General features: G+C 45.6%; 11 protein-coding genes across 17 annotated transcripts; 7 read left to right on the top strand and 4 right to left on the bottom strand.

The window, feature by feature from the left end:
* Window positions 1-410: 410 nt before the first annotated feature.
* Window positions 411-827, top strand: RB195_024203 (uncharacterized protein; the record flags this gene model as incomplete). Its single annotated transcript, XM_064211894.1, has 1 exon — window positions 411-827. One exon carries the CDS (start codon window positions 411-413, stop codon window positions 825-827), a length of 417 nt encoding a protein of 138 aa, XP_064067775.1.
* A 112-nt stretch (window positions 828-939) lies between these two features.
* RB195_024202 (uncharacterized protein) lies at window positions 940-1494 on the top strand (the record flags this gene model as incomplete). Its single annotated transcript, XM_064211893.1, has 1 exon — window positions 940-1494. One exon carries the CDS (start codon window positions 940-942, stop codon window positions 1492-1494), a length of 555 nt encoding a protein of 184 aa, XP_064067774.1.
* A 223-nt stretch (window positions 1495-1717) lies between these two features.
* RB195_024201 (uncharacterized protein) lies at window positions 1718-2802 on the top strand (the record flags this gene model as incomplete). Its single annotated transcript, XM_064211892.1, has 3 exons — window positions 1718-1881; window positions 2034-2255; window positions 2559-2802. The coding sequence occupies 3 exons, from the start codon at window positions 1718-1720 to the stop codon at window positions 2800-2802; spliced, it is 630 nt and encodes a 209-aa protein (XP_064067773.1).
* RB195_024200 (uncharacterized protein) lies at window positions 1909-5705 on the bottom strand (the record flags this gene model as incomplete). 2 transcript variants are annotated; one of them, XM_064211890.1, is made up of 5 exons in its annotated part: window positions 1909-2050; window positions 4999-5168; window positions 5244-5333; window positions 5436-5574; window positions 5629-5705. In XM_064211890.1, the coding sequence occupies 5 exons, from the start codon at window positions 5703-5705 to the stop codon at window positions 1909-1911; spliced, it is 618 nt and encodes a 205-aa protein (XP_064067771.1). The 2 variants fall into 2 exon arrangements, with proteins under 2 accessions (XP_064067771.1, XP_064067772.1); XM_064211891.1 differs by lacking the exon at window positions 1909-2050 and adding an exon at window positions 4955-4998 and having other exon boundaries at window positions 5081-5168.
* Window positions 5706-10296: 4591 nt separating this feature from the next.
* RB195_024198 (uncharacterized protein) lies at window positions 10297-12083 on the top strand (the record flags this gene model as incomplete). Of its 2 annotated transcripts, XM_064211888.1 has the most annotated exons (3): window positions 10297-10889; window positions 10944-11861; window positions 11939-12083. In XM_064211888.1, the coding sequence occupies 3 exons, from the start codon at window positions 10297-10299 to the stop codon at window positions 12081-12083; spliced, it is 1656 nt and encodes a 551-aa protein (XP_064067768.1). The 2 variants fall into 2 exon arrangements, with proteins under 2 accessions (XP_064067768.1, XP_064067770.1); XM_064211887.1 differs by lacking the exons at window positions 10944-11861; window positions 11939-12083 and having other exon boundaries at window positions 10297-10893.
* Window positions 11134-11865, top strand: RB195_024199 (uncharacterized protein; the record flags this gene model as incomplete). Its single annotated transcript, XM_064211889.1, has 1 exon — window positions 11134-11865. The coding sequence occupies one exon, from the start codon at window positions 11134-11136 to the stop codon at window positions 11863-11865; it is 732 nt and encodes a 243-aa protein (XP_064067769.1).
* A 163-nt stretch (window positions 12084-12246) lies between the features above and the next one.
* RB195_024197 (uncharacterized protein) lies at window positions 12247-12918 on the top strand (the record flags this gene model as incomplete). Its single annotated transcript, XM_064211886.1, has 1 exon — window positions 12247-12918. The coding sequence occupies one exon, from the start codon at window positions 12247-12249 to the stop codon at window positions 12916-12918; it is 672 nt and encodes a 223-aa protein (XP_064067767.1).
* A 2055-nt stretch (window positions 12919-14973) lies between these two features.
* Window positions 14974-17207, bottom strand: RB195_024195 (uncharacterized protein; the record flags this gene model as incomplete). 3 transcript variants are annotated; one of them, XM_064211884.1, is made up of 5 exons in its annotated part: window positions 14974-15882; window positions 16020-16395; window positions 16459-16577; window positions 16672-16830; window positions 16941-17207. In XM_064211884.1, 5 exons carry the CDS (start codon window positions 17205-17207, stop codon window positions 14974-14976), a joined length of 1830 nt encoding a protein of 609 aa, XP_064067763.1. The 3 variants fall into 3 exon arrangements, with proteins under 3 accessions (XP_064067763.1, XP_064067766.1, XP_064067764.1); XM_064211883.1 differs by lacking the exons at window positions 16020-16395; window positions 16459-16577; window positions 16672-16830; window positions 16941-17207 and having other exon boundaries at window positions 14974-15777; XM_064211882.1 differs by lacking the exons at window positions 14974-15882; window positions 16020-16395; window positions 16459-16577; window positions 16672-16830 and having other exon boundaries at window positions 16935-17207.
* RB195_024196 (uncharacterized protein) lies at window positions 16224-16583 on the top strand (the record flags this gene model as incomplete). The annotated part of the gene is made up of 1 exon (XM_064211885.1): window positions 16224-16583. One exon carries the CDS (start codon window positions 16224-16226, stop codon window positions 16581-16583), a length of 360 nt encoding a protein of 119 aa, XP_064067765.1.
* Window positions 17208-21263: 4056 nt separating the features above from the next.
* On the bottom strand, window positions 21264-21935 carry RB195_024194 (uncharacterized protein; the record flags this gene model as incomplete). The annotated part of the gene is made up of 1 exon (XM_064211881.1): window positions 21264-21935. The coding sequence occupies one exon, from the start codon at window positions 21933-21935 to the stop codon at window positions 21264-21266; it is 672 nt and encodes a 223-aa protein (XP_064067762.1).
* A 163-nt stretch (window positions 21936-22098) lies between these two features.
* RB195_024193 (uncharacterized protein) lies at window positions 22099-23885 on the bottom strand (the record flags this gene model as incomplete). 3 transcript variants are annotated; one of them, XM_064211880.1, is made up of 3 exons in its annotated part: window positions 22099-22243; window positions 22321-23238; window positions 23293-23885. In XM_064211880.1, 3 exons carry the CDS (start codon window positions 23883-23885, stop codon window positions 22099-22101), a joined length of 1656 nt encoding a protein of 551 aa, XP_064067759.1. The 3 variants fall into 3 exon arrangements, with proteins under 3 accessions (XP_064067759.1, XP_064067761.1, XP_064067760.1); XM_064211879.1 differs by lacking the exons at window positions 22099-22243; window positions 23293-23885 and having other exon boundaries at window positions 22317-23048; XM_064211878.1 differs by lacking the exons at window positions 22099-22243; window positions 22321-23238 and having other exon boundaries at window positions 23289-23885.
* Window positions 23886-24537: the final 652 nt, after the last annotated feature.

Genomic DNA, 24537 nt, shown 5'->3' with positions numbered 1-24537 from the left:
TTATAACCCTGAAGGGAGCATGGAATCTTTGGCAACACCCATTCGTTTCGTCACGCTGAACTGCCGAACATTATCAAGTGAACTCCAACAAGCCGCTCTATCCAGACTTCTGCGATATCTCTGTGTGCCTTTTGCTGCGCTGCAGGAAACACGCATGAGAAATCAGCATCGAAAATTACACCATATACTGCGGCGATGCTGATGAGAACAAAGTAGGTGACTGTGCGATAGCTGTGAGGAACGATTATAAGAACTTGGTGGACTAATTTGGCTCAACATCGTCTACATGCGCCTTTCTACGACTGCGGAATCGCAAAGGACGTAAACTCTGGATAGTAAGTGCTCACACACCTACGGAAACCGCTGAGGACAACAATAAGGACGCCTTCTATGGTGAACTCAATGCGTTGATGTCTAAAATACCAAGCCAGCAGGTAGTCATTGTCGGAATCGACGCAAATGCGAAGATGGGACTCGAACAGCAATCCGATGTGCTAGGAAAATGGTATTATGCAGCGGACCGCACGTCGGACAACGGTGACCGTCTGGACGACTTGTGGGAACACACGGGTCTCATCATCGTTTCCACGCCTAAGAAGAATCATCGACGCCATCAGCTCACGTGGCAGGGGTCAACCTTTTTAACGCCTGAAGAGCAGCAGAAGCGGAAGATGAGAACTCTTAAGCTTCAGCTCCACTATGTTCTGACGAAAAACATTGCTCAGTCAGATATCCGAAAATCTAGAGTTATTTGGGACGTCGCGTTCGACTCTGACCACCGTCCAGTTCTTCTCAACTTCACAATACGGTTCCACAAGAGAAACTGAGGAGTTCGTCTTCAACTGGAAATCGACATGGCAGCTCTGAAAGACGAAGAATGCAGAACGAAATTCTGCAAACGAAAACGAAAACGAATGAAAACGAAACGTGTGTCTATTCATGTTGGAGTACGGACCAGGAAAAAGAAATGCAGATACCTTCACAAAGTGCATCCAGGACGCTGCAAGGGAAACGCTCCCGGTTCTATTGCCGCGGAAGAAGTTTGCCTTTGCATCAGCGGAAACAAAATCCACATACAATTCTGTATGTGCCACGCGCAGCGCTGGTGACTTCAACCAGGAAAAGCGTCTTAGAAGGCAGCTGCGTCGTCAACTGCAACAGCACCGCGATAACGAGTGGACATCAAGAGCGATGGAGTTAGAAAAGGCGTGGGAGGACAAGAACCCGCGGAAAGCCTTTGCTCTACTAAAACAGTGTAGCGGCAAAATGAAAAGATGTTCTCCTATCCTCAACACTGCCAATGGAGTAGCTGTCTGTGAAACAACCCTTCCAATTTGGAGGGAACTCTTCAAGACCTTGCTGAACCGGCTAGCACCGTCAACTCCTGAACTCGAACACGTGCATAGACCGACGTATGCGGTTAACGAGGAGCCACCGACCGAGTCGGAGGTTCTAGTCTGTATTCAAAAAAATGAAGAATGGAAAATCTGGTAGAAACGACGGGATTGGCGCAGAAATGCTAAAATGACTTCCTTCGCCTGGGATTCGTGAGATGAGAAAGATCATCCCTTCAATATGGATAGACGAAAGGATACCTGATTCGTGGGGACACGCTATCATAATTCCCCTCGACAAGAAGTTATCCGTCACGGACCTTGGGAATTATCGAGGATTCTCTTTGCTGCGTGTTATGTACTAGGTATTGGAGCTCATTATCATGGACCGACTCATTAAACATCGCGAAGAAACAACGCGCGACGAGCAAGCTGGCTTTCGTCCTGGCCGATCTACGATTGACCAGGTGTTCATCGTCAGAAGAGTGATCGAAATCTGGCAGCGGTGTTCGAAGCCAATGCAATTAGCGTTTCTGGACTTTGGGAAGTTCGTTCGCTTGCTTGATGACATGAATCAACGAACTACTGTTGCAGTTTGAACACCATGTACAACACCGTTTGAGGTGGTAACTGGAGTAGGACAAGGAGCAGCGGCAGGACCCTTCCCGTTCAATTTCGCCATCGACGACATTATCGAAGGACAGTAGACCAGTGTCCTGCCGATATCATTCTATCACCATCAGGATGCCCTTTGACCGATCTCGGGCACGATGACAATGTTGTTATATTCGCAGGAAGCACTACGAAACTTCTACATGTTGTCAACCTTGTATCGAAGCTGGCTGCAGCCTATGGACTACGTCTAGGCCTGGTAAATGCAAGCAGATGTGGATCTGTTCGAGACCTCGAACGGGAATCAGGGTGGACGGACAACCGATAGAACTCGTTGATGAGTTCTGTTACCTGGGCTGTACGTCGAAGAACAACGGCAACTATGAGAGAGATGTTCAGCAAAGATGCGCTAAGGCCACTTTTGCATTTAATTCCTTAACGAAATGTCGACCCCCATCACCAACGAAGTCAAGCTGCAAGTCTACCTATCCGCAATTCGCCCCATCATGACGTACGGATCGGAGACTTGGGCGGCACCATTTACGGTGATGGGAAGGTTTTATTGCACGGAAAGGAAGCTGCGCAGACGGGCGCTTGGCTACTTTTGCTTAGGGTATGCCACAATGAAGATATTTGTGCGGTAATTGATGTGGTATATCGTTGGATGACACGTGGAAGATATCAACATCTTGCACCGCCATCGAAAGTGGCTAAAGTAAATCGTCTTCGCTTCTTTGGTCATATATTAAGGAGACCGGCAGACTGCCTTGTTCAACGAGTTCTGAGGACACTCGGCATGGACAGGCAGTTCAGGCGAGAAGCAAGGTTTCGCAGATTATGGAATAGCGACGAATGAATTGATTCTGTGCAAGCTCTCGCGAAAGGTCGAAAAGGTTGGGCAGAGCTGTGTTCAAGTACGGCACACCTCGGCGAAGATGCGGGTAATCACTTCAGGCAATGACATCAGTTCGCCGCTTAAGTCACGTAAGCCAACATATTTCAATCCTTCTATGTTCTATTTGGACTTTATTTGGACTTCTGTCCATACCACGATGAAACCGCTAAGTATCTGTTAAACTGTAGTGCTAACTAGCAAAAACTAAGATGAAGCAGACGCTGAATTTCGTTGCTCAAGCTGGGAATGAAGTGGAAACGTAAGCTGAGTATATCCCTTAGTAATGCAAGAGATATATAACTTGCACTGTAATATGCGCAGTTCTATCAGACAGACGCAGAAAGACGCTGTCATTCACCGCACTGCTAAGGTCAATCCCCTTGTAAATCAAATGACTGAATGAAAATAGAATCTTTGGCAACAAACATCCATTCCGTAACATTGACCTGACGGCGCTATCGAATGAACTCTAACAAGCTTCTCTGTCCAGACTACTGCGATACAGGCATCGTTCGCTGCATTGTGCATATGTCGAAACACGCGTCAAATGTCACCCCGCCTTTAGTATCAAAAAGCAATGGTAGTTGTGAGAAGAAAACAGTAAGCAATAGTGATGTTCAAAATAAACAGCCAGAAAGCAATGACTGTCGGAATTAGTGGGAGAGCAATATTGGGCATCGAACAACAATCTGCTGATCTAGAAAATGTACTATTCCGCGGAAGTAAATGTCAGACAACGGTAGTCACCTGGTGAAGTTTTGCGAGCAGAGGAACATCATTATTGTTCCCACGTTCAAGAAAACCCCAGAAGGCATCAGTTTACGTGACAAGTGTCAAAATGTTTTATTCCCTGAAAAGCAGCCCCAGCGGGATATCAACTCTTCAACTTGAGCTCATAACCGTATGGCAAAGAACATATTTTTGTCTAGACCCAGAAATTTAGGATTTCAATATTGACCACCGTTCAGTTCTTCTCAACCTAATGGTGCGGCTGCAGAAAAGAAGTTGAGGAGTTTCACCTCAACCGAAGACCGACATCGCTAGTGCGGAGGATGTGGAGTGCAAGAAGAATAGCCACCAACAGGAATCGTTTAATATGGGACGGGTGTTACAACTTCGACTCTAACTGTTCTCAGGATTTAAACAACTAGTTCAGTGTATCCTGAACCAAGTTCTTCAGAATCTCCAGGGTCCTTCAACGGCGAGGTGCATGAATCCACAGTTGCAGTGAAGCAGAGAAAAAAAGCGATTGAGACTATGGATGAAGAACGCGATGGTTTACCAACCCCACTAGTCGGTGGAACTGGCCTTTGAAAAAGACGAGTTTGTCGAAACGTCAGGCCAATAAAAAGTTTCACCTAAACCTCGTTGGCATAACAAGAAAACATAAATACACTTTTGACAAATAGTTCCTGCATATTTATGCAAGTTTTTTGTTTTTCTCCATTGTTTAAAACAAAGAAAGTTTTCAAAGAAAGTGTAGGGTATAATAGAAAAGCAACAAGAGCTACCAAAAGTGAGCAAGCAGTACAAGAAGTAAAAAATAAAAAAAAAAAGATTTTCTACGTGCTGTTTCCTGTGAATCTAAAACTGCAATTTTTCATCTCGGCAATTTTCGCTTTTTTTTTAAACAAAATTTTCTTCATAAATCACTCCCAATTATATGTGTAAAAATTTGTCAAAAGAAAGCAACAAATCCGAGCAAGAACTCGACTAGAAACAGTACAAAAACAGGAGCTAAACTTTTCTACGTCACTGAACATGAGCGTCTCTACGAATTCCCTCACATTTGGAAATGATAGCCGACTCCGTTTCCCCATTAATCACATTAGTGTAATCACATTAATCTGCAAGATGCGACTCATCTGATGGTTCGATTTTATTGATAACTTCAAACCTCCTTGCTACGTACCAAACTACACTGTTACAAACCTAGCCCCTGGAACTAGGACCTAGTGGTGATCATATAATGCCGTAATGAAGGCTTTTATGCACAGCTATCTGCATTTCAGCTAGATAGACGCTTGTTTTTGACACTGCTAGGAGTGAATAATGAATGAGCGATAAACAGCGCATAGTGTGAACTATGTATCGTGTGCATCGCAGTGAAGTGTCATGGTCTCTTGGTAGCAAGAGTTTTATGATAAGTTTGTTCACCTGAAAAAATATCTGCCAAGTTTGTCTTTGCCGTAGTACATTTGTTTGACGCCTAGCGGATCCCTCGCAGCCAAGAATTCACCCTCATAACACAGAGCAAACGCGAATACACCATCAAGAATGTTGCACATGAAACCATCGCGGAATTTTTCGTACATGAAGATGATCACCTAAATAGCGAGTCATTGAGAACTGGAAAAAAAGTAATCCAAGTGTGCCTGAAGTTATTAGGTGCGTGACTCCACCTCAGAGTCGCAGTTTGTGCGAAGCTGCATCTCCTTCAGCTCGTTTCTTCTTAGGTTCTCGTGGTTGTAAATCTCCCCATTATGAACTACCTAATAACAAATACATATATCTAATTGATATCCAAGTGTTCGTATGCATATTATTATTTATAAAATTCATAAACTGTGGTTGTCGATATCAAAAGCAACAACCTGATGATCCTGAAGTGTACCGGTAATTGGCTGCGCAATCCCCAGATCCATGATAGCTAGCCGCTCATGGCACAAAATGTTGCCAGTCGACTTATCACAGTAATATCCACTGAAGTCTGGTCCGCGGTGGGCTTGTCGCCTTTAGATAAAGGAGTATTAATTTCGAGGAATTGAAGGGCGTTTGCCTACTTACTTGGACAGCTGCCTCGCTTTCTCCATATCAAATCGTTCAACGTTCCCGTAATGACAGACGGCAAATATTCCGCACATTGTGAGAAAACCAGAGTTAATGAATAGGTTACCTTGAAAACCCTGATCTGTTTTTATAGATTTCTACAAGAAGTAGGCGTGGTCACAATGCTGGCGTTGCTCAATGCTGACACAATCAGATTGTGTCTGCTTAGTGTTTTTAGGCGAGTGTGATGTGTAACACCACGTAAATGGTCAATAAGCAATGGCATAAAGAATAGGGGAAGTGTGGAAGTGGATATTACACAGAAAATCGACTGCGCTTCCAACAGAAGAACAAGAGCAATAGTGGAAAATGATTATAAAGATTGTTTAAGACCTTTCATGAATGGACATTCCAAATATTTCCCCATGTTCTTGCCCCTATTCCGACTAATTGTAAAAATGGGCATTCTAGAAGAGTGGTACGGTCATGCTTATCTCTTACCTTCATTGCAGTTGAGGCTACTTCCACTTTGTTCAGGCAACTAGTTCTCTTGTTTCAAATTAAGCATTTTCGAGAGTATTGGTTGTCAGTATGCAACCTACGAGTAGATCTTATCTTCTGACAAACTTTTGATGGGATTTCATTTGATCCAATCTACAACCAAGTGCGGTCAACAGCACGAATTTCCACAGTTTTTAGCACAAATGACATTCTTAAAGGATGTGTGATCATTCGAAAACGAGGTTTTCTCAGGGGAAACACTTGTCGTACGTGATCGCCTACCTCAGGAAGATCTCGAACCAGCAGCACCAACGACTGAAGGCTTAAAAGTGCTAGTTTAGATCTATCTGAGTCATTTCATTTTATTATGTATGAATTTTGTTTGTGCAACACAACAGTAACACCGCAAATACGACGATGACGTAGTCGATACTACACTACAATGTTCACAGCAATGTCTTGTTTTTGCTCTAATCTATTGTGGTATGACGAGTCGTTACTGCATACATTTTCGCGCAAGTATATCGAAGTGCCGGAACAGCAAACTGTAAATGTGGCTGTTGTTTAGATTACAACGTTTGATGTTTGATAACATTAGTTTCACTGATAAGGGTGGGTGTAGCGCACTTGTAAGAGGTTCCACTGCTGGATGGTTGGTCGGTTGATGAGGAAGAATCGTCAAAAGCAACCATTCCTTTCAACCTTCCGGGATCAACAGATCAGTACCAAAGATTTCCGGGAGGATGAAGACATTGAAACATGAAGCATCGACTCGCCCCTGAAGTTATTACGCGGCCTGCATGCGAGCTCATAAGCACAAACGATTTTAAATTAAAGTCGAACATGTTAGCACATATAAAATAGTAAGGTCAACACCGAGTTCTTTATTCTTTGCAGTTCTGCTTTCAATAATATCTAAATTTGCATAACATGCGACTCATGAACAAGCGAATGACATCTGAACTCTCCCTCCTTCCCTAGAAGATGGTGAAGGCTCGAAATTTGAACATTAAACGGTTGTACACGGTTGTACACGCCCAGTTGCACAAACATCGCAATTTGTCGTACGTATCCACATTTCGAAACGAAATGACGTTCATCGGACACTGATTGTAGAAAACGAGTAGATTAATGTTGTTCTCACACAAAACCTCATCTCTCCATTTTAGAACGTGGATTGAAGAGTGGTACTGATATGATTACTCTTAAATTAGCTACCGTCTTGTCCGTAACTAATATCGCCGAAAAACTATTAATTGTTGGTATTCTTCTAACCAGAGAGATTTTCCACACCCGTTTTTGTACAAGGCCCAAAAACAGCACCGATTCGTTAGATAAGCCTCAATATTTCCCAAAGAAGAGACAGAAACCGCACACTATGTACTTTCACAATTGCTTATTGCAGAGTGCTGATTAGAGCCAAAAGATCTCAAAACAACGCCAGTGAGCAAATATTGTACGAGGCGTTTCTCTGCCTACTAAAACGTCAACTAATTACGGAAGGAAGAATTCAGATAGTAAAATCGACGTAACAGGGTCGAAAATTGCGGTTTCAACAAAAGAGAACTGTGGACACTACACCGGTTGAACTAAACTTCAATTTCAGTATGCAACAGCTTTTGCTATGTTTGTGCTCTAATGGTATAAAAGTGATGCAGACATTTGCGATTCTATACGTGTGTGTTAAGCGCTTTTGTGCAACTCTCATTAATGTGTGACATATAACAATCAGAACTCCTGATACTCGTATTCGCTCGTATTTTTACGCAGATTCATAAACTATCTCTTAAACATAACAGTTGATTGAAGATTACTTCGTAGCCGGGTCAAGCGTTCGTTAAGAATTTCTCAACAGGGGATCGTAAGAGGGGTATTGGAGGAGCGGGGTTGTAACACTTGTCAGCAAAGGAGAAAAAATGAAGAGAGCAAGGAGAAAAAGACGAGGGGATTGTCGATTTCAAATGAACTCATATTAAGGGATGCAAAATGTTAGAAAATTAGATGACGAACTATTTTTTAAAGACACTGCCGGTACAATTTCACACCTTTTGGTCCAGGACTAGTTCGGTAAAACTGGTGCTAGATAATAACGAGCTTAGTCCATCTGTGTGTGTTTGTTTGTTTGTTTGTTTGTCTGTGTATCACGAAAATACTCCATAACGATTCAAAACTATGCACCGGTGGGGTGGCGAACCATTGTTATGCACCTGATAGGAGAGCACTCTACCTCTCCACCATTGTCCAGCGTTGTATTTTAATGTATGTTGGGTCTCATAGGCCAAGTTAGTTTCTATCATACGTTAGTGAGGGTAAGGAAACTTTTATGTGAATGTACACTTCCAAATTTGCAAACAATCATGCTACATAATAACTGACTTATTTGTCACATGTGTGCGTCTGTGTGTGTTTTGGTCACGAAATTCGAAAAAGAGAGGGAGAGGGGTACCATGGCGTCGGTTTGGTGCGCTGGAGCCCCGACACGGTAAATTTGGGACGGGCCCTACGACGTCGAATTCGTGCCCCTGACCCAGAAAACCATGGGGTGGGGTGAGACGGCTCCCACTGCCTCGGATTGGTGCGCGGGAGCCCCAACGGCAGAATGGGTTTCTATGACTCATTCGATTTCCAAGCATATTTCCCTGATGCTGCTAGCATCCTTTCTTCCCAAAGTGGAAACACACTTTCAAACGGCTGCTTAGATACAACACAAGCCAACACACGCTCACGTGGTCTGACGTAGAGTTTTATCTTCATCACTATGATGATGATATTCACCTCATTTCATGTTAGCACATCATTCTGGGCTAATTTTTGAGAGCGGAGAAAACTCATACTTCGACCAATGTTTCCAATTTGTGGAGGTTTCAGAAAAACATAGATGTAAAATCAAGTTTGATTGTTCTCCAAATATAGTACTGACGCGTTTAGAAAGAAAATTATGAAATCACTCATCTACGCCTAAGTTTTTGAGGAAAAAAAATTGATGATAGCGTTAGATAGATTGAAGAAAAAATTATAATTATGATTTTACAAAAAAAAAGTCCGAACTCTACTTTTTAATTCATCGGTGAAGACGAACGAAGCAAACACTACAAAAAGTCTGAAGTCCGGCTTTAGCCGGACTTCAGACTTTTTGTAGTGTTTGCTAATACCAGTATTTGTAGTGTTTGTAATTTTTGTAGTGTTTGCTAATATCAGTATTTTAACACTAGAAAAAGGTATTACTGGTACTGGTATAAAATAAATGAAGAACATCCAGATAAGGATAAGTGCGAGGGGTCATGAGTACGAAGGCAAGAAAAAAGTCAAAAAAATCACTGAGGTATCAATCTACTTGGGATGCGCCAACGCGTTTTACTGGGATTCGTAATCGTTGAAGTTTTGGAACCCGTATTGGCCTATACAATGACTTGCGGAGGCGAGCCGGTGATCAAGACAGTGTTTTTATCCTCCCAGACAAGGCTGGTACCAATTTATCGACCCTTGAGGAATGGAGAGCTTCGTTTGCATCAGGGCGATTTCGAACCCTCGACCGGGTAGCCACAACCGACCTCTAACCGACTGCGCCACACCAACCCACAGTTTGCTCAAGCTGACTGAGGCCACAATTTTTGGCACTCGATGGAGTAACGTGAAGTGTCGCCCTCATTATTGTGATTTTCCCTGACAAAAGTAGAATTTTCGCATTTAGTCTTCGAGTCCACAGATCTCCCTCACTAGAGGGATCACAGCCGATTAGTCGCGAGGCTACGCGGCGCGTTCCCGGGTGGCGGATAGGGGGCTAATCGCGGGCCAGAAGCGACCTTGTGCTTGCCCAGAGAAGCGAGTGGATTGAGGGGATGGACTCCCTGTTTCTGCTGAGTCAGGACTGCCTCATGACATCCTTATATCCCGCACGTCGGTCGGGCCAAAAGCCCGCAATCAAGTGACTGGGAGGTACAAGGGAGGCGGTTTAGAGTCGCATCCAACAAATAAGCTCCACATGTCTACTCCGGGAGAACGGAAGTTCTCCCAAAAACTCATGGGACTATAGGCTTGCAACCTGCCCATGGGTTTTAAAATTCTTTTGCATGTCACAGTAATAGAAAAGAGTCCCCTGATTCCGGAGGAAAGCCTGGTACGGTAGCGCCAAGAAGGACGGGGTTGTAGGAGTCGTATAGGCTACCGAAACGGAAAATGATTAGAATGACGATCTGCACTTATGACGCACGTACGATTGCATTGAAAGCGGCCATCGAAGATCTGATGATGCAAGCCAAGAAGATTAAGTACGACGTCATTGGACTGACCGAGACGAGACGACGTCATCCTCTCAACGCCGTATATGAAACTGGAGAAGAACTGTTCTTAGGAACATGCGACAGTAGAGGTGTTGGTGGGGTTGGCGTCCTCGTCAGCACGAGTATGGCAAAGAACATCGACTCTTTCGAGAAACTTACGACCCGAATCGGACGTCTGCGGATGAGAAGATGTGGTCCAACACCAGCTTTGATTATCTTCGTCGCTTACGCTCCAACATCAAGATACGATGAAGAAGAAGTCGAAGCTTTCTTTATGGACCTGGAAAAGTTCTACCGAGAAGATCATGCCTTCTACAAGGCCATGATTGGCGATTTCAACGCCAAAGTTGGCCCAAGAAGAACGCCCGAGAATCTTCACATCGGGACCCACGGCCTACAACGGAATGACCAGGGGGAGAGGCTCTCCGAGTTAATCATGACGACTAAGAACATCCATGGAAACTCGCAATTCCAGAAGCCCTCTTCTCTACGCTGGACGTGAGAGCCAACCGGTGGAGGATATCGTAATGAAATAGACCACATCATTGTTAGTAAAAGGTTCTGCCTGGCGGACGTCGCTGTTGTGCCAAAGTTCTATACGAGATCGGACCGTCGCCTCCTCCGAGGAAGATTTTCCTTCATAAGGAGAGCAGAGAAAGCCGCGAAGTTCAGAGGGAGAAATCCCAGAACTATCAACTGGGATCTCTTCGCTACCTTAGCCGGCTTTTGGGAAGATCCCGCAATGGACATTATCGACGAGGAATATGACCGGTTCGTTGAACATCTTCACGACTGCACGAAGAAGGCTGAGAGTTCTAAAACCACCAAGAGATGCCTGTCTCTTGGAATTCTTGGGCTGATACGCCAGCATGGAGCAGTACGAGCCGCAGGGAAACAAGAACTCTCGTACGAGTTCGCAAGGCTTTGCAGAGAGGCGATAGAGGAGGACCTTAAAGAGAGAAGGGCAGAAGTGCTGGCTGAAGCTGCAGAGGCGGGGAAAAGCATCCACTATGCCCGTCGAGACTTCGCCAGTCGCAAGACAAGGACGACTGCTCTCCGGAGCCCGGAGGGAACAACAGTTGCATCGATAAGGGAGATGGAGAAAATCATCTACGATTTCTACTTTGATCTCTTTGACAGTCATGTCCACTTGCCTCCTCGCCATCTAAGGGAAGACAGACATGTCATTCCAGAGGTTCTCCCGTCCAAAATACGATATGCTATCATGTCGGTAAGAAATCGTACGGCACCCGGTCCCGACAGAATAAGACCAGAACAGCTGAAGAACCTTCCGCCAGTAATCATCAACACCTTGGCAGAGCTCTTTACACGTTACCTGTCGGAATGCAAGGTTTCTAAACAGTGGAAGACCAGCAAGACCGTGTTGCTGTATAAAAGGGGAGATCCACATGACATCGGCAACTATCGCCCAATCTGCTTACTGTCCGTCATCTACAAGCTCTTTACAGAGTGACCCTTAATGGGATAGAAAAAGTCTTGGATGAAGGACAGCCATGCGAGTGAACAGGGTTTTGAAAAGGATTCAGTACGATTGACCACATTCACACTGTTTCGAGACTCATCGAAGTATCACGAGAGTACAAGATGCCGCTCTGTCTCACCTTCATCGACTTGAAGAAGGCCTTCGACTCAGTTGAGACGGAAGCGGTCATGGAAACCTTGGACCACTAAGGCGTCCCTACTCAGTACATAAAGGTACTTCGAGAGTTGTAGAGTATCTTCAGGACCGGAATTTCGCCGTTCCACAAGAATATCATCATTGACGTGAAGCGAGGGGTCCGACAAGGTGATACAATCTCACGCAAAATATTCACAACCATACCTTGAGAACGCAATGCGAAAGTTGGAATGGGACGACATGGGAGTGAAGGTCGACGGTCTTCAGCTACACCATTTGCGCTTTGCTGATGACGTCGTACTGATAACACCTAACCGAATTCGACGAAACATATGGATGCATCGGTCTTCAGCTGAATCTAAAAAGACGATGTTCATGCGGAACGGATGGGTCTCGGATGCCCCATTCACGTTCAACGGAACGAACATATCCGAATGCACCAGCTACGTTTATCTGGGTCGGGAATTGAACATGACGAACGACCTGACCCCCGAGCTGGGCAGGAGGAGACGAGCGGCTTGGGGAGCGTACAAGAGCATCGAACATGTAGTGAAGAAGACCAGGAACACCCGGCTCCGTGCTCACCTCTTCAACACCACCGTACTTCCTGCTTTGACCTATGCTTCGGAAACCTGGACATTTCGCAGGCACGAAGAAAACGCGGTGAGCGTCATTGAACGCGCAATTGAGAGAGTGATGCTAGGAGTATCCTGTTTCACGCAAGTGAGGGATGAGATTCGAAGTTCTCTCCTACGTCAGCGATCGAAAATTAGAAACGCCGCCGCGTTTGCCAAGGAAAGTAAAATACGGTGGGCCGGACACGTGGTGCACTTTAACGACAACCGTTGGACCAGAGCCGTGAGCAACTGGGTTCCCCCACGATGTTAAGCGCACTACACGAAGACCGCCGACCCGATGGTCAGATTTCTTCACGAAGTCCTTCAAGGAAAGGTATGATGCTCTTCGTGTCCCACGCGAAAGGAGAAATCACTTGGCTACTCTGACACGCGATCGGGACAAATGGAAGAATTACTGGCGCCCGCTCGACCAGTTCGAAGATTAACGGGAGTAAAGGTGATCAAGGTGAGCAAGTCTTCAAGAGTTAAAGGAGCACATTTCTCATCCAACAGCGACCAATTCATTAATATCACTGAAAAAGTCAATTTCGGTGATGTTACTGGGCGAAAAAAATATCTACAGGCGCAATTATGGATTAAATTAGTACGAAATAATCTCTACAACTTTCTAAATATCGACGCTCAGAGTGAATTTCATGTAATAAAGCTGGCTGCGTTTTGTTGAGACGGATTTTTACTATATTTCTACGAAGTTTGCTGCTTCTAGCTTTCCTAGTTTTTTTGAAACCTAGTTGAGAAAAATTCTAAAATTTGCTACAAATTTTCGAATCCTCGACTAACGTTGAGAGAACCAAAACATCCTACAGAGACTAAAATTAGCAGTGAAGGGTTATTTTCAGCAACGCGTCAAAATTTGCTTGGCTTCAAACAGAGTCCAATAACTCAGCTCGTAATTTGTAAAGATGAATTCGGTTCAAAGTACGTCGTAGAGGCAACTTTTTACTGTCACAGTTTGTTTTTACTTTCTTCCAGGTACTTTTCGTTCTCTCAAAGGCTAGTTGAGAAAAAGGTGGAAAAATCCTAAATTTCTCAACTTTTTCTCAACTAGCTTTCAAAAAAACCAGGAAAATTCCTTTAAAAAAAGACATTTCAATCTTTTCATAGAGCAAGTCTTCCTCTATCGAGGGCAGCCACTTTTGTCTCTCTCCATCTCTTCTGTAGTCTGCTGTTCACATTTATTTCAAGCTACTAAGATGCGACTAGTCCAGCAGTAATTTCCAATCAGGGTCTGGTTCTAATTGCTAAAATGACCACACAATAAAACCTATATGCGGCAAACAATACTCTAAATACAACTGCAGAATAACTGCTGGCGAAATGTTCTTCCCCGTAAGTTTTTCCGGTTTTGCAAAAATTAAGATTCCGACAGGGATCGACCTAATCATTGTTTGTAATCAAGGTCAAAGAGTAGAATTGTGTGCAGGAAGTAGAAAGTGGTGAAAGAATGCTTTTAGAATGCGTTCTGCCTCGTTATTACTTGTTTTTCCTTTTTTTTAAATGGAGAAATTCCGGAGGGGATTGAACTCTTAACCTTTCGCTTCCATTGTCGATGAATGAAATTGTTTGTGTATAGTAGGAAAAAAGGAAGTGCCAGCTCCCTTCGACAAGGTTGAGGTAATCCTGAGCTCAGATCTCCTGTTGACCCACCCACCCCCTAGCCAAGTCTCCCGATCATCGTTTCTGCTGATTCTTCAAATTGCGGGGTTGGAGCAGCCGTCTTACAGCGCTTCGCAGTTGGATGCGAGGTGATTTATCACGCAAGCCGTTGCCTGACACCACCACAGAAGAACTACATCAAGATCGAAGAGGAAGCACTCGCTCTTATTTTCGCCATGCAGAAGTTCCCTCGTTTTATCCATGGACGACATTTCACGCTCGATTTCTGTCCTCGATAATCTTTGGCAAAGGTCGCGGCGTTGACGTCAGAGCTGCGACATTGTGCTCCGTTTCGACGCTGGGGGCCTATCGCTGAAGACGGTTGGCACTGTTCACCGGAACTCTCTTTTTGCTTCTGAAGATTGCCAAATGTGGTTTGTGGTCAGTTCTCAGCGTTAAATGTCGCCCATGGATAAGACGAGGAAACTTCTGCATGGCGAAAATAAGAGCGAGTGCTTCCTTTCCAACCTGGCTGTAGTTCTTCTGTGGTTGTGTCATTCAACGGCTTTCGTGATGAATGACCTCGCATCCAACTGCGAAGCGATGTGAGAGGGCTGCTCCAATCCCGCAATTTGAGGCATCAGCAGAAACGACGATCGGGAGACTTTGGTCGAAGTGGGTCAACAGGAGATCTGAGCTGAGGATTACCTCAACCTTGTCGAAGGGAGCTGGCACTTTGGTGTCCATGTGTAGACAACATCTTTTTCGTAAGAGTGTCCAAAGGAGTGCGTAGACTGTGGAGATTTTTGACGAAGTCCCCGTAAAAATTGATGATTCCCAGAAAAAAGCGAAGTTGACTGACATCCTTCGGACCTTCTATATAGCTTTCATCTTTTCTGGATTGTCCCTGTGCTTTGAAGACGTATTCAAAATAGGTGATCTCCGTCCGCATAGAAGCACATTTGTCTAGTCGAAAGCTGAGTCCGCAGTCTTGAATCCGCTTGAACACTTTATTGCTCCATGTGTACTCCAGTCGAGCATTCTGTTCCTCGATGGTTCTGCCAGTAACCAATATGTCGTCAAGATAGGCAACAGTTCCATCTATTCCAGCGATAAGAACATCCATACATTGCTTGAGTATGCTTGGATCAGGAGCTGGTTTCACTCCAAATGATGAAGTGAATGAATGATTGAAGCGGTACAGCCCACAGTGCGTGTTGATAGTGAGTGGCAGCTTTGGCACGTCGTTCACTTCCAATTGGAGATATGCTTCGGCTAAGTCGAGCTGTGAAAAGTAGCGCCCTCCGTTGAGTTCCATGAAGATGTCATCTGGGCTTGGAAGTAGATTTTGTTCCATTGCAGCGCTCAGTCCGGTTGAGTGGTCTGCACAAGGGCGGATTGATCCATTTTTCTTCTGAACGGCGACGATGAGTGCTGCCCATTCAGAGTGATAAACGGGCTCCAGCACGTGTGTAGACACAAGTCGATCGATTTCGGTTGAAATTCGTGGCATAGCAGCATAGGATACAAGGCGAGCCTTCAGAAAGGCAGGCTTGGAGTCAGGCTCCAAAGCGAGTTTGGCCTTTGCTTCAACATTCCAGTCCAAGAGCGAAGACTGCTGGAAACCTCTTCCTCAGATGCGCTGCGAGAGAAGAATTCAAGGTGCTGAGCGTCCTTAAAGAGATGTTGCAGATGGAGCCTTCTGACAAATGACGAAATTGTGGCTCATGTATGGCGATCCAATCTAAGTCCAACAGCGACGGCGTATCTGCTACGTGGCAGGTACCATATCCTCGGTGACCAGGATATGATGAGGTTGCATTCGCAGCATCCTCGAACGTTGATCGGTTCGTTGTTGGCAGACTTCAGTGTCAGACGGGGTGATTGCAGTTTCGGTTGATCAATCCAGTCCAGTCTACCGTGCTCAGCAATGTTACGTCTACTCCAGTATCGAGACGCATGCGTACCGTCTTCCCATCTGTACTGTACTCTACGGTAGATGCAGGTTACAGAGACATCAGCATGAGTCGAAGCGATGGTGACGCTGTGGGCAGATTTCCTCTTCTGCTTCGAATTCCGCTTCTTCTTCTCCGGGAAATTCTTGCAGAGTCCTCGTTCGTGTCCAGAGCGTCTGCAGTCGTGGCATCTCTTCTTCACGAATGTGCAGTTTCTAGAGCAGTGATTGGCTCCGCACCGAAAACAGGGCGACGGCGGTTTACGATTTCGTCTCTTTTGCGAATCTACGACGTTGACGTCGAGGAATGCGGCATCCTGACGAATGTCGAGAAAGTGCTGAACTTTGGCGCGAAGCTCCTTTAGCGTGGTTTAAGGGTTGTCCTTGATCTTGCGAAGGGTACGAGCACAAACATCCCCATCAGGCGGGGCGACAAGTCCACATAATCCATACGAGGCATTTCATCTGCTTAGGAGTGACGTCGTTGAACTCAGCCATGGTCTGATTCTGATTGACCAATCCGGTGTAGTCGCGGAGATTTTCCTCATTTTGCTGTGTGTTGAGATAGGCGTAGCGTCTCGCGAATACTGAGGTATTATGTTCGAACAATTCCTTCAGAGTAGCCGTGGTGTCCGTTAAAGGAACAACGCATGTTCTTTTAGGAAAAATGTGGTTCGTAAATTTGGCGTTTGTGACGGCGTCGAGTTTGGAAACGATTAGACCAAGGTAGCACCGTCCTTTGAGATGACGTCCTCGTATCGATTATACCAGACCTCGAATGTACAACAATTGTCCGGATAGTACACGAACTCAGGTAAGCGTGTCGATAGAGAATTTGTGACGAATTCAGCCGTGGCGACGAGTGCTGTTGAAATGGCTGGGCGTGGAGCGGAGACCATCCTTTCCATACGCTTCATCAGCTCGGTGAACATTTGCTGCTGTGCCTTTGTTTGGGCTTCGGAGATTGTGCGCAGAATTTTAGCATCCATCTTGGAGTCGTTGTTCAGTGCACATCGCGTCCACGACTGCAGTAACAGCAGACTGATCGGGCTCACTCCGTAGGTTGCGTGGGTATCTACTCAGCAGTTCAGCCAGGCCTCGCCGACGAATTTGTAGGACTTCTCTTTGCAAGTTACTTATTTCGGCTTCTCGTAAAATGCGTCCAATTCGAATTCATTAGCTGCTGAATTTGGTGAGTAGCAGTTGATGATACTGTTGGGTTTTTGGCGCAGAGAGAGGAGGCGAAAAATGACCAAACGAGGTGACAAGATCTCGTGGGAATCGACAGGATCGACTAGAGAAGAGGGCAAGAAATCGACGTAAGATTCGCTGGCAATAACTTGAAGTCAGTTACGCTCAGTTGGTGAGCGTTACCACTCCCAATGTCTGCAACGTATGCGCAACTTAAAGTCAGATCAGATACCTTGCTACTAATAATGCGGTTTCTTTCAGGGGTGGGAAGGCCAGAGCAAGCACATCTTGGACACGTTGCGGTCGCTAATAGAGGTGATAGGGTCTCGTGAGAATCGACAAAATGGACGACAGATGGGTGCACAACAAAACCAACACCGCCTGCATTTGACGACGGAATCTTCTCTCCACGAATGACGAGTGCATTCATCTTTCCTACGTCGCTCCTTCTGCACTTGGTTTCCTGCAGGGCAATCACATGAAATTAGATACGCTCTGCAGCTCCGAGAAGGGCATGCAGGTCAGCATCTGTGGATACTGTTCTCGCGTTGTAAGTACCCAGTCTGAGACAGTCTCCATGGCGAGTGGTGCGTGGGTCGCATTTGTCCAGAATCAATGACGTCCTGAGCAACCTGAGATTTGATCGCCTCTACCGGTCGCAATACCGTCCGACGTTTGAGACGGCAGGGCCCAGTGTGCAGGGTACTGAGGCAGTGTATATGCTGGAGTGCCAAAAAGACTTTTCCTTAAACTAAGCAGCCCTGCCACGGCGAGCTTAACTTTCACCACAGGTCATCGCCCAACCTATATGGATCAGGGAGCCACTTTACGACAGTTTGCTGCGACGGTGAATCTTAGCAGTGGTTTACTATTAGCTAGGATTCAGATTCCAAGAAGTCGGAATGTCAGATGTGTCGAACTCCTTCTCAGCTTGGGAGACCCTGCCGGAGGACGAACCTATACATGCGATAGTCGGACCCAGTGCTCCGACCCCTTTATCTTTTGTACGGTTGGCGAAGGGATACCTTCACCTTTGGACGATTGGCGAAGGGATCCTCACCATTTCAGCTGCACCCCATGAGCTGGACTCCCTTTACCTGAAAAGGGTCCTTCTCCTCCTTATCACACCTATGGACGAACCTCCGCTTTCCATCGCACTTGGACGCCCAGAATATAGCCGCTCATATAGCAATGAAAAACTAATTATAATAAAGAGAATTAGAGAAAAAAATTGGGCGCTTAATAAATAATGCAAATAATAAAATGTAGCAAATATTAATAAATGGATGTTAATATAAGGTGATGCAAGTAAAACAATAACATATAATGTAATATAAACGTCACTGATAGCTCACTGTAAGGATTAGAGGTAAGTCAGTACATATGTGAACATATAAATTGGAAAGATGAGAAAGCTCTCAACGTGTATTCGACGGCAGAATTCGTCTTTTGACGAATGATAAGATGATTGCAATGATAAGAAACGGTCTAGAGTTTGATCTTCGCAAGAACTTTTTTTTTGCAAGGTGAAAAAAAAAACAGCTGGAAGCGACGTAAAACATTTTAAAACCATTTTCACACTATTTCCTACTGTATACAAACAATTTTACTCATCGACAATGGAAGCGAAAGGTTGAGAGTTCAACGTCAGTCAACTTCGCTTTTTTCTGGGAATCATCAATTTTTACGGGGACTTCGTCAAAAATCTCCACAGTCTACGCACTCCTTTGGACACTCTTACGAAAAAGATGTTGTCTACACATGGACACCAAAGTGCCAGCTCCCTTCGACAAGGTTGAGGTAATCCTCAGCTCAGATCTCCTGTTGACCCACTTCGACCAAAGTCTCCCGATCGTCGTTTCTGCTGATGCCTCAAATTGCGGGATTGGAGCAGCCCTCTCACATCGCTTCGCAGTTGGATGCGAGGTCATTCATCACGAAAGCCGTTGAATGACACAACCACAGAAGAACTACAGCCAGGTTGGAAAGGAAGCACTCGCTCTTATTTTCGCCATGCAGAAGTTTCCTCGTCTTATCCATGGGCGACATTTAACGCTGAGAACTGACCACAAACCACATTTGGCAATCTTCAGAAGCAAAAAGAGAGTTCCGGTGAACAGTGCCAACCGTCTTCAGCGATAGGCCCCCAGCGTCGAAACGGAGCACAATGTCGCAGCTCTGACGTCAACGCCGCGACCTTTGCCAAAGATTATCGAGGACAGAAATCGAGCGTGAAATGTCGTCCATGGATAAAACGAGGGAACTTCTGCATGGCGAAAATAAGAGCGAGTGCTTCCTCTTCGATCTTGATGTAGTTCTTCTGTGGTGGTGTCAGGCAACGGCTTGCGTGATAAATCACCTCGCATCCAACTGCGAAGCGCTGTAAGACGGCTGCTCCAACCCCGCAATTTGAAGAATCAGCAGAAACGATGATCGGGAGACTTGGCTAGGGGGTGGGTGGGTCAACAGGAGATCTGAGCTCAGGATTACCTCAACCTTGTCGAAGGGAGCTGGCACTTCCTTTTTTCCTACTATACACAAACAATTTCATTCATCGACAATGGAAGCGAAAGGTTAAGAGTTCAATCCCCTCCGGAATTTCTCCATTTAAAAAAAAGGAAAAACAAGTAATAACGAGGCAGAACGCATTCTAAAAGCATTCTTTCACCACTTTCTACTTCCTGCACACAATTCTACTCTTTGACCTTGATTACAAACAATGATTAGGTCGATCCCTGTCGGAATCTTAATTTTTGCAAAACCGGAAAAACTTACGGGGAAGAACATTTCGCCAGCAGTTATTCTGCAGTTGTATTTAGAGTATTGTTTGCCGCATATAGGTTTTATTGTGTGGTCATTTTAGCAATTAGAACCAGACCCTGATTGGAAATTACTGCTGGACTAGTCGCATCTTAGTAGCTTGAAATAAATGTGAACAGCAGACTACAGAAGAGATGGAGAGAGACAAAAGTGGCTGCCCTCGATAGAGGAAGACTTGCTCTATGAAAAGATTGAAATGTCTTTTTTTAAAGGAATTTTCCTGGTTTTTTTGAAAGCTAGTTGAGAAAAAGTTGAGAAATTTAGGATTTTTCCACCTTTTTCTCAACTAGCCTTTGAGAGAACGAAAAGTACCTGGAAGAAAGTAAAAACAAACTGTGACAGTAAAAAGTTGCCTCTACGACGTACTTTGAACCGAATTCATCTTTACAAATTACGAGCTGAGTTATTGGACTCTGTTTGAAGCCAAGCAAATTTTGACGCGTTGCTGAAAATAACCCTTCACTGCTAATTTTAGTCTCTGTAGGATGTTTTGGTTCTCTCAACGTTAGTCGAGGATTCGAAAATTTGTAGCAAATTTTAGAATTTTTCTCAACTAGGTTTCAAAAAAACTAGGAAAGCTAGAAGCAGCAAACTTCGTAGAAATATAGTAAAAATCCGTCTCAACAAAACGCAGCCAGCTTTATTACATGAAATTCACTCTGAGCGTCGATATTTAGAAAGTTGTAGAGATTATTTCGTACTAATTTAATCCATAATTGCGCCTGTAGATATTTTTTTCGCCCAGTAACATCACCGAAATTGACTTTTTCAGTGATATTAATGAATTGGTCGCTGTTGGATGAGAAATGTGCTCCTTTAACTCTTGAAGACTTGCTCACCTTGATCACCTTTACTCCCGTTAATCTTCGAACTGGTCGAGCGGGCGCCAGTAATTCTTCCATTTGTCCCGATCGCGTGTCAGAGTAGCCAAGTGATTTCTCCTTTCGCGTGGGACACGAAGAGCATCATACCTTTCCTTGAAGGACTTCGTGAAGAAATCTGACCATCGGGTCGGCGGTCTTCGTGTAGTGCGCTTAACATCGTGGGGGAACCCAGTTGCTCACGGCTCTGGTCCAACGGTTGTCGTTAAAGTGCACCACGTGTCCGGCCCACCGTATTTTACTTTCCTTGGCAAACGCGGCGGCGTTTCTAATTTTCGATCGCTGACGTAGGAGAGAACTTCGAATCTCATCCCTCACTTGCGTGAAACAGGATACTCCTAGCATCACTCTCTCAATTGCGCGTTCAATGACGCTCACCGCGTTTTCTTCGTGCCTGCGAAATGTCCAGGTTTCCGAAGCATAGGTCAAAGCAGGAAGTACGGTGGTGTTGAAGAGGTGAGCACGGAGCCGGGTGTTCCTGGTCTTCTTCACTACATGTTCGATGCTCTTGTACGCTCCCCAAGCCGCTCGTCTCCTCCTGCCCAGCTCGGGGGTCAGGTCGTTCGTCATGTTCAATTCCCGACCCAGATAAACGTAGCTGGTGCATTCGGATATGTTCGTTCCGTTGAACGTGAATGGGGCATCCGAGACCCATCCGTTCCGCATGAACATCGTCTTTTTAGATTCAGCTGAAGACCGATGCATCCATATGTTTCGTCGAATTCGGTTAGGTGTTATCAGTACGACGTCATCAGCAAAGCGCAAATGGTGTAGCTGAAGACCGTCGACCTTCACTCCCATGTCGTCCCATTCCAACTTTCGCATTGCGTTCTCAAGGTATGGTTGTGAATATTTTGCGTGAGATTGTATCACCTTGTCGGACCCCTCGCTTCACGTCAATGATGATATTCTTGTGGAACGGCGAAATTCCGGTCCTGAAGATACTCTACAACTCTCGAAGTACCTTTATGTACTGAGTAGGGACGCCTTAGTGGTCCAAGGTTTCCATGACCGCTTCCGTCTCAACTGAGTCGAAGGCCTTCTTCAAGTCGATGAAGGTGAGACAGAGCGGCATCTTGTACTCTCGTGATACTTCGATGAGTCTCGAAACAGTGTGAATGTGGTCAATCGTACTGAATCCTTTTCAAAACCCTGTTCACTCGCATGGCTGTCCTTCATCCAAGACTTTTTCTATCCCATTAAGGGTCACTCTGTAAAGAGCTTGTAGATGACGGACAGTAAGCAGATTGGGCGATAGTTGCCGATGTCATGTGGATCTCCCCTTTTATACAGCAACACGGTCTTGCTGGTCTTCCACTGTTTAGAAACCTTGCATTCCGACAGGTAACGTGTAAAGAGCTCTGCCAAGGTGTTGATGATTACTGGCGGAAGGTTCTTCAGCTGTTCTGGTCTTATTCTGTCGGGACCGGGTGCCGTACGATTTCTTACCGACATGATAGCATATCGTATTTTGGACGGGAGAACCTCTGGAATGACATGTCTGTCTTCCCTTAGATGGCGAGGAGGCAAGTGGACATGACTGTCAAAGAGATCAAAGTAGAAATCGTAGATGATTTTCTCCATCTCCCTTATCGATGCAACTGTTGTTCCCTCCGGGCTCCGGAGAGCAGTCGTCCTTGTCTTGCGACTGGCGAAGTCTCGACGGGCATAGTGGATGCTTTTCCCCGCCTCTGCAGCTTCAGCCAGCACTTCTGCCCTTCTCTCTTTAAGGTCCTCCTCTATCGCCTCTCTGCAAAGCCTTGCGAACTCGTACGAGAGTTCTTGTTTCCCTGCGGCTCGTACTGCTCCATGCTGGCGTATCAGCCCAAGAATTCCAAGAGACAGGCATCTCTTGGTGGTTTTAGAACTCTCAGCCTTCTTCGTGCAGTCGTGAAGATGTTCAACGAACCGGTCATATTCCTCGTCGATAATGTCCATTGCGGGATCTTCCCAAAAGCCGGCTAAGGTAGCGAAGAGATCCCAGTTGATAGTTCTGGGATTTCTCCCTCTGAACTTCGCGGCTTTCTCTGCTCTCCTTATGAAGGAAAATCTTCCTCGGAGGAGGCGACGGTCCGATCTCGTATAGAACTTTGGCACAACAGCGACGTCCGCCAGGCAGAACCTTTTACTAACAATGATGTGGTCTATTTCATTACGATATCCTCCACCGGTTGGCTCTCACGTCCAGCGTAGAGAAGAGGGCTTCTGGAATTGCGAGTTTCCATGGATGTTCTTAGTCGTCATGATTAACTCGGAGAGCCTCTCCCCCTGGTCATTCCGTTGTAGGCCGTGGGTCCCGATGTGAAGATTCTCGGGCGTTCTTCTTGGGCCAACTTTGGCGTTGAAATCGCCAATCATGGCCTTGTAGAAGGCATGATCTTCTCGGTAGAACTTTTCCAGGTCCATAAAGAAAGCTTCGACTTCTTCTTCATCGTATCTTGATGTTGGAGCGTAAGCGACGAAGATAATCAAAGCTGGTGTTGGACCACATCTTCTCATCCGCAGACGTCCGATTCGGGTCGTAAGTTTCTCGAAAGAGTCGATGTTCTTTGCCATACTCGTGCTGACGAGGACGCCAACCCCACCAACACCTCTACTGTCGCATGTTCCTAAGAACAGTTCTTCTCCAGTTTCATATACGGCGTTGAGAGGATGACGTCGTCTCGTCTCGGTCAGTCCAATGACGTCGTACTTAATCTTCTTGGCTTGCATCATCAGATCTTCGATGGCCGCTTTCAATGCAATCGTACGTGCGTCATAAGTGCAGATCGTCATTCTAATCATTTTCCGTTTCGGTAGCCTATACGACTCCTACAACCCCGTCCTTCTTGGCGCTACCGTACCAGGCTTTCCTCCGGAATCAGGGGACTCTTTTCTATTACTGTGACATGCAAAAGAATTTTAAAACCCATGGGCAGGTTGCAAGCCTATAGTCCCATGAGTTTTTGGGAGAACTTCCGTTCTCCCGGAGTAGACATGTGGAGCTTATTTGTTGGATGCGACTCTAAACCGCCTCCCTTGTACCTCCCAGTCACTTGATTGCGGGCTTTTGGCCCGACCGACGTGCGGGATATAAGGATGTCATGAGGCAGTCCTGACTCAGCAGAAACAGGGAGTCCATCCCCTCAATCCACTCGCTTCTCTGGGCAAGCACAAGGTCGCTTCTGGCCCGCGATTAGCCCCCTATCCGCCACCCGGGAACGCGCCGCGTAGCCTCGCGACTAATCGGCTGTGATCCCTCTAGTGAGGGAGATCCTTCTCTCCTTAATCGCCATCAGTAAAGCTACTCGTCTTTGGCTGTAACGACATTTACAACAATTACATAAGGTCAACAGTACGCCCACTGTGTACTCGGCTAAAGATCAATTTAGATGGGCGCGTGAAATCTAATGTTTCCACCCTACTCAGAGCACAGTGTGGAATACGC

Source organism: Necator americanus, chromosome X, assembly GCF_031761385.1.
Source record: "Necator americanus strain Aroian chromosome X, whole genome shotgun sequence".
In the NCBI taxonomy this organism is placed as follows: domain Eukaryota; kingdom Metazoa; phylum Nematoda; class Chromadorea; order Rhabditida; family Ancylostomatidae; genus Necator; species Necator americanus.
This window is presented reverse-complemented; position numbering and strand designations above follow the sequence as displayed.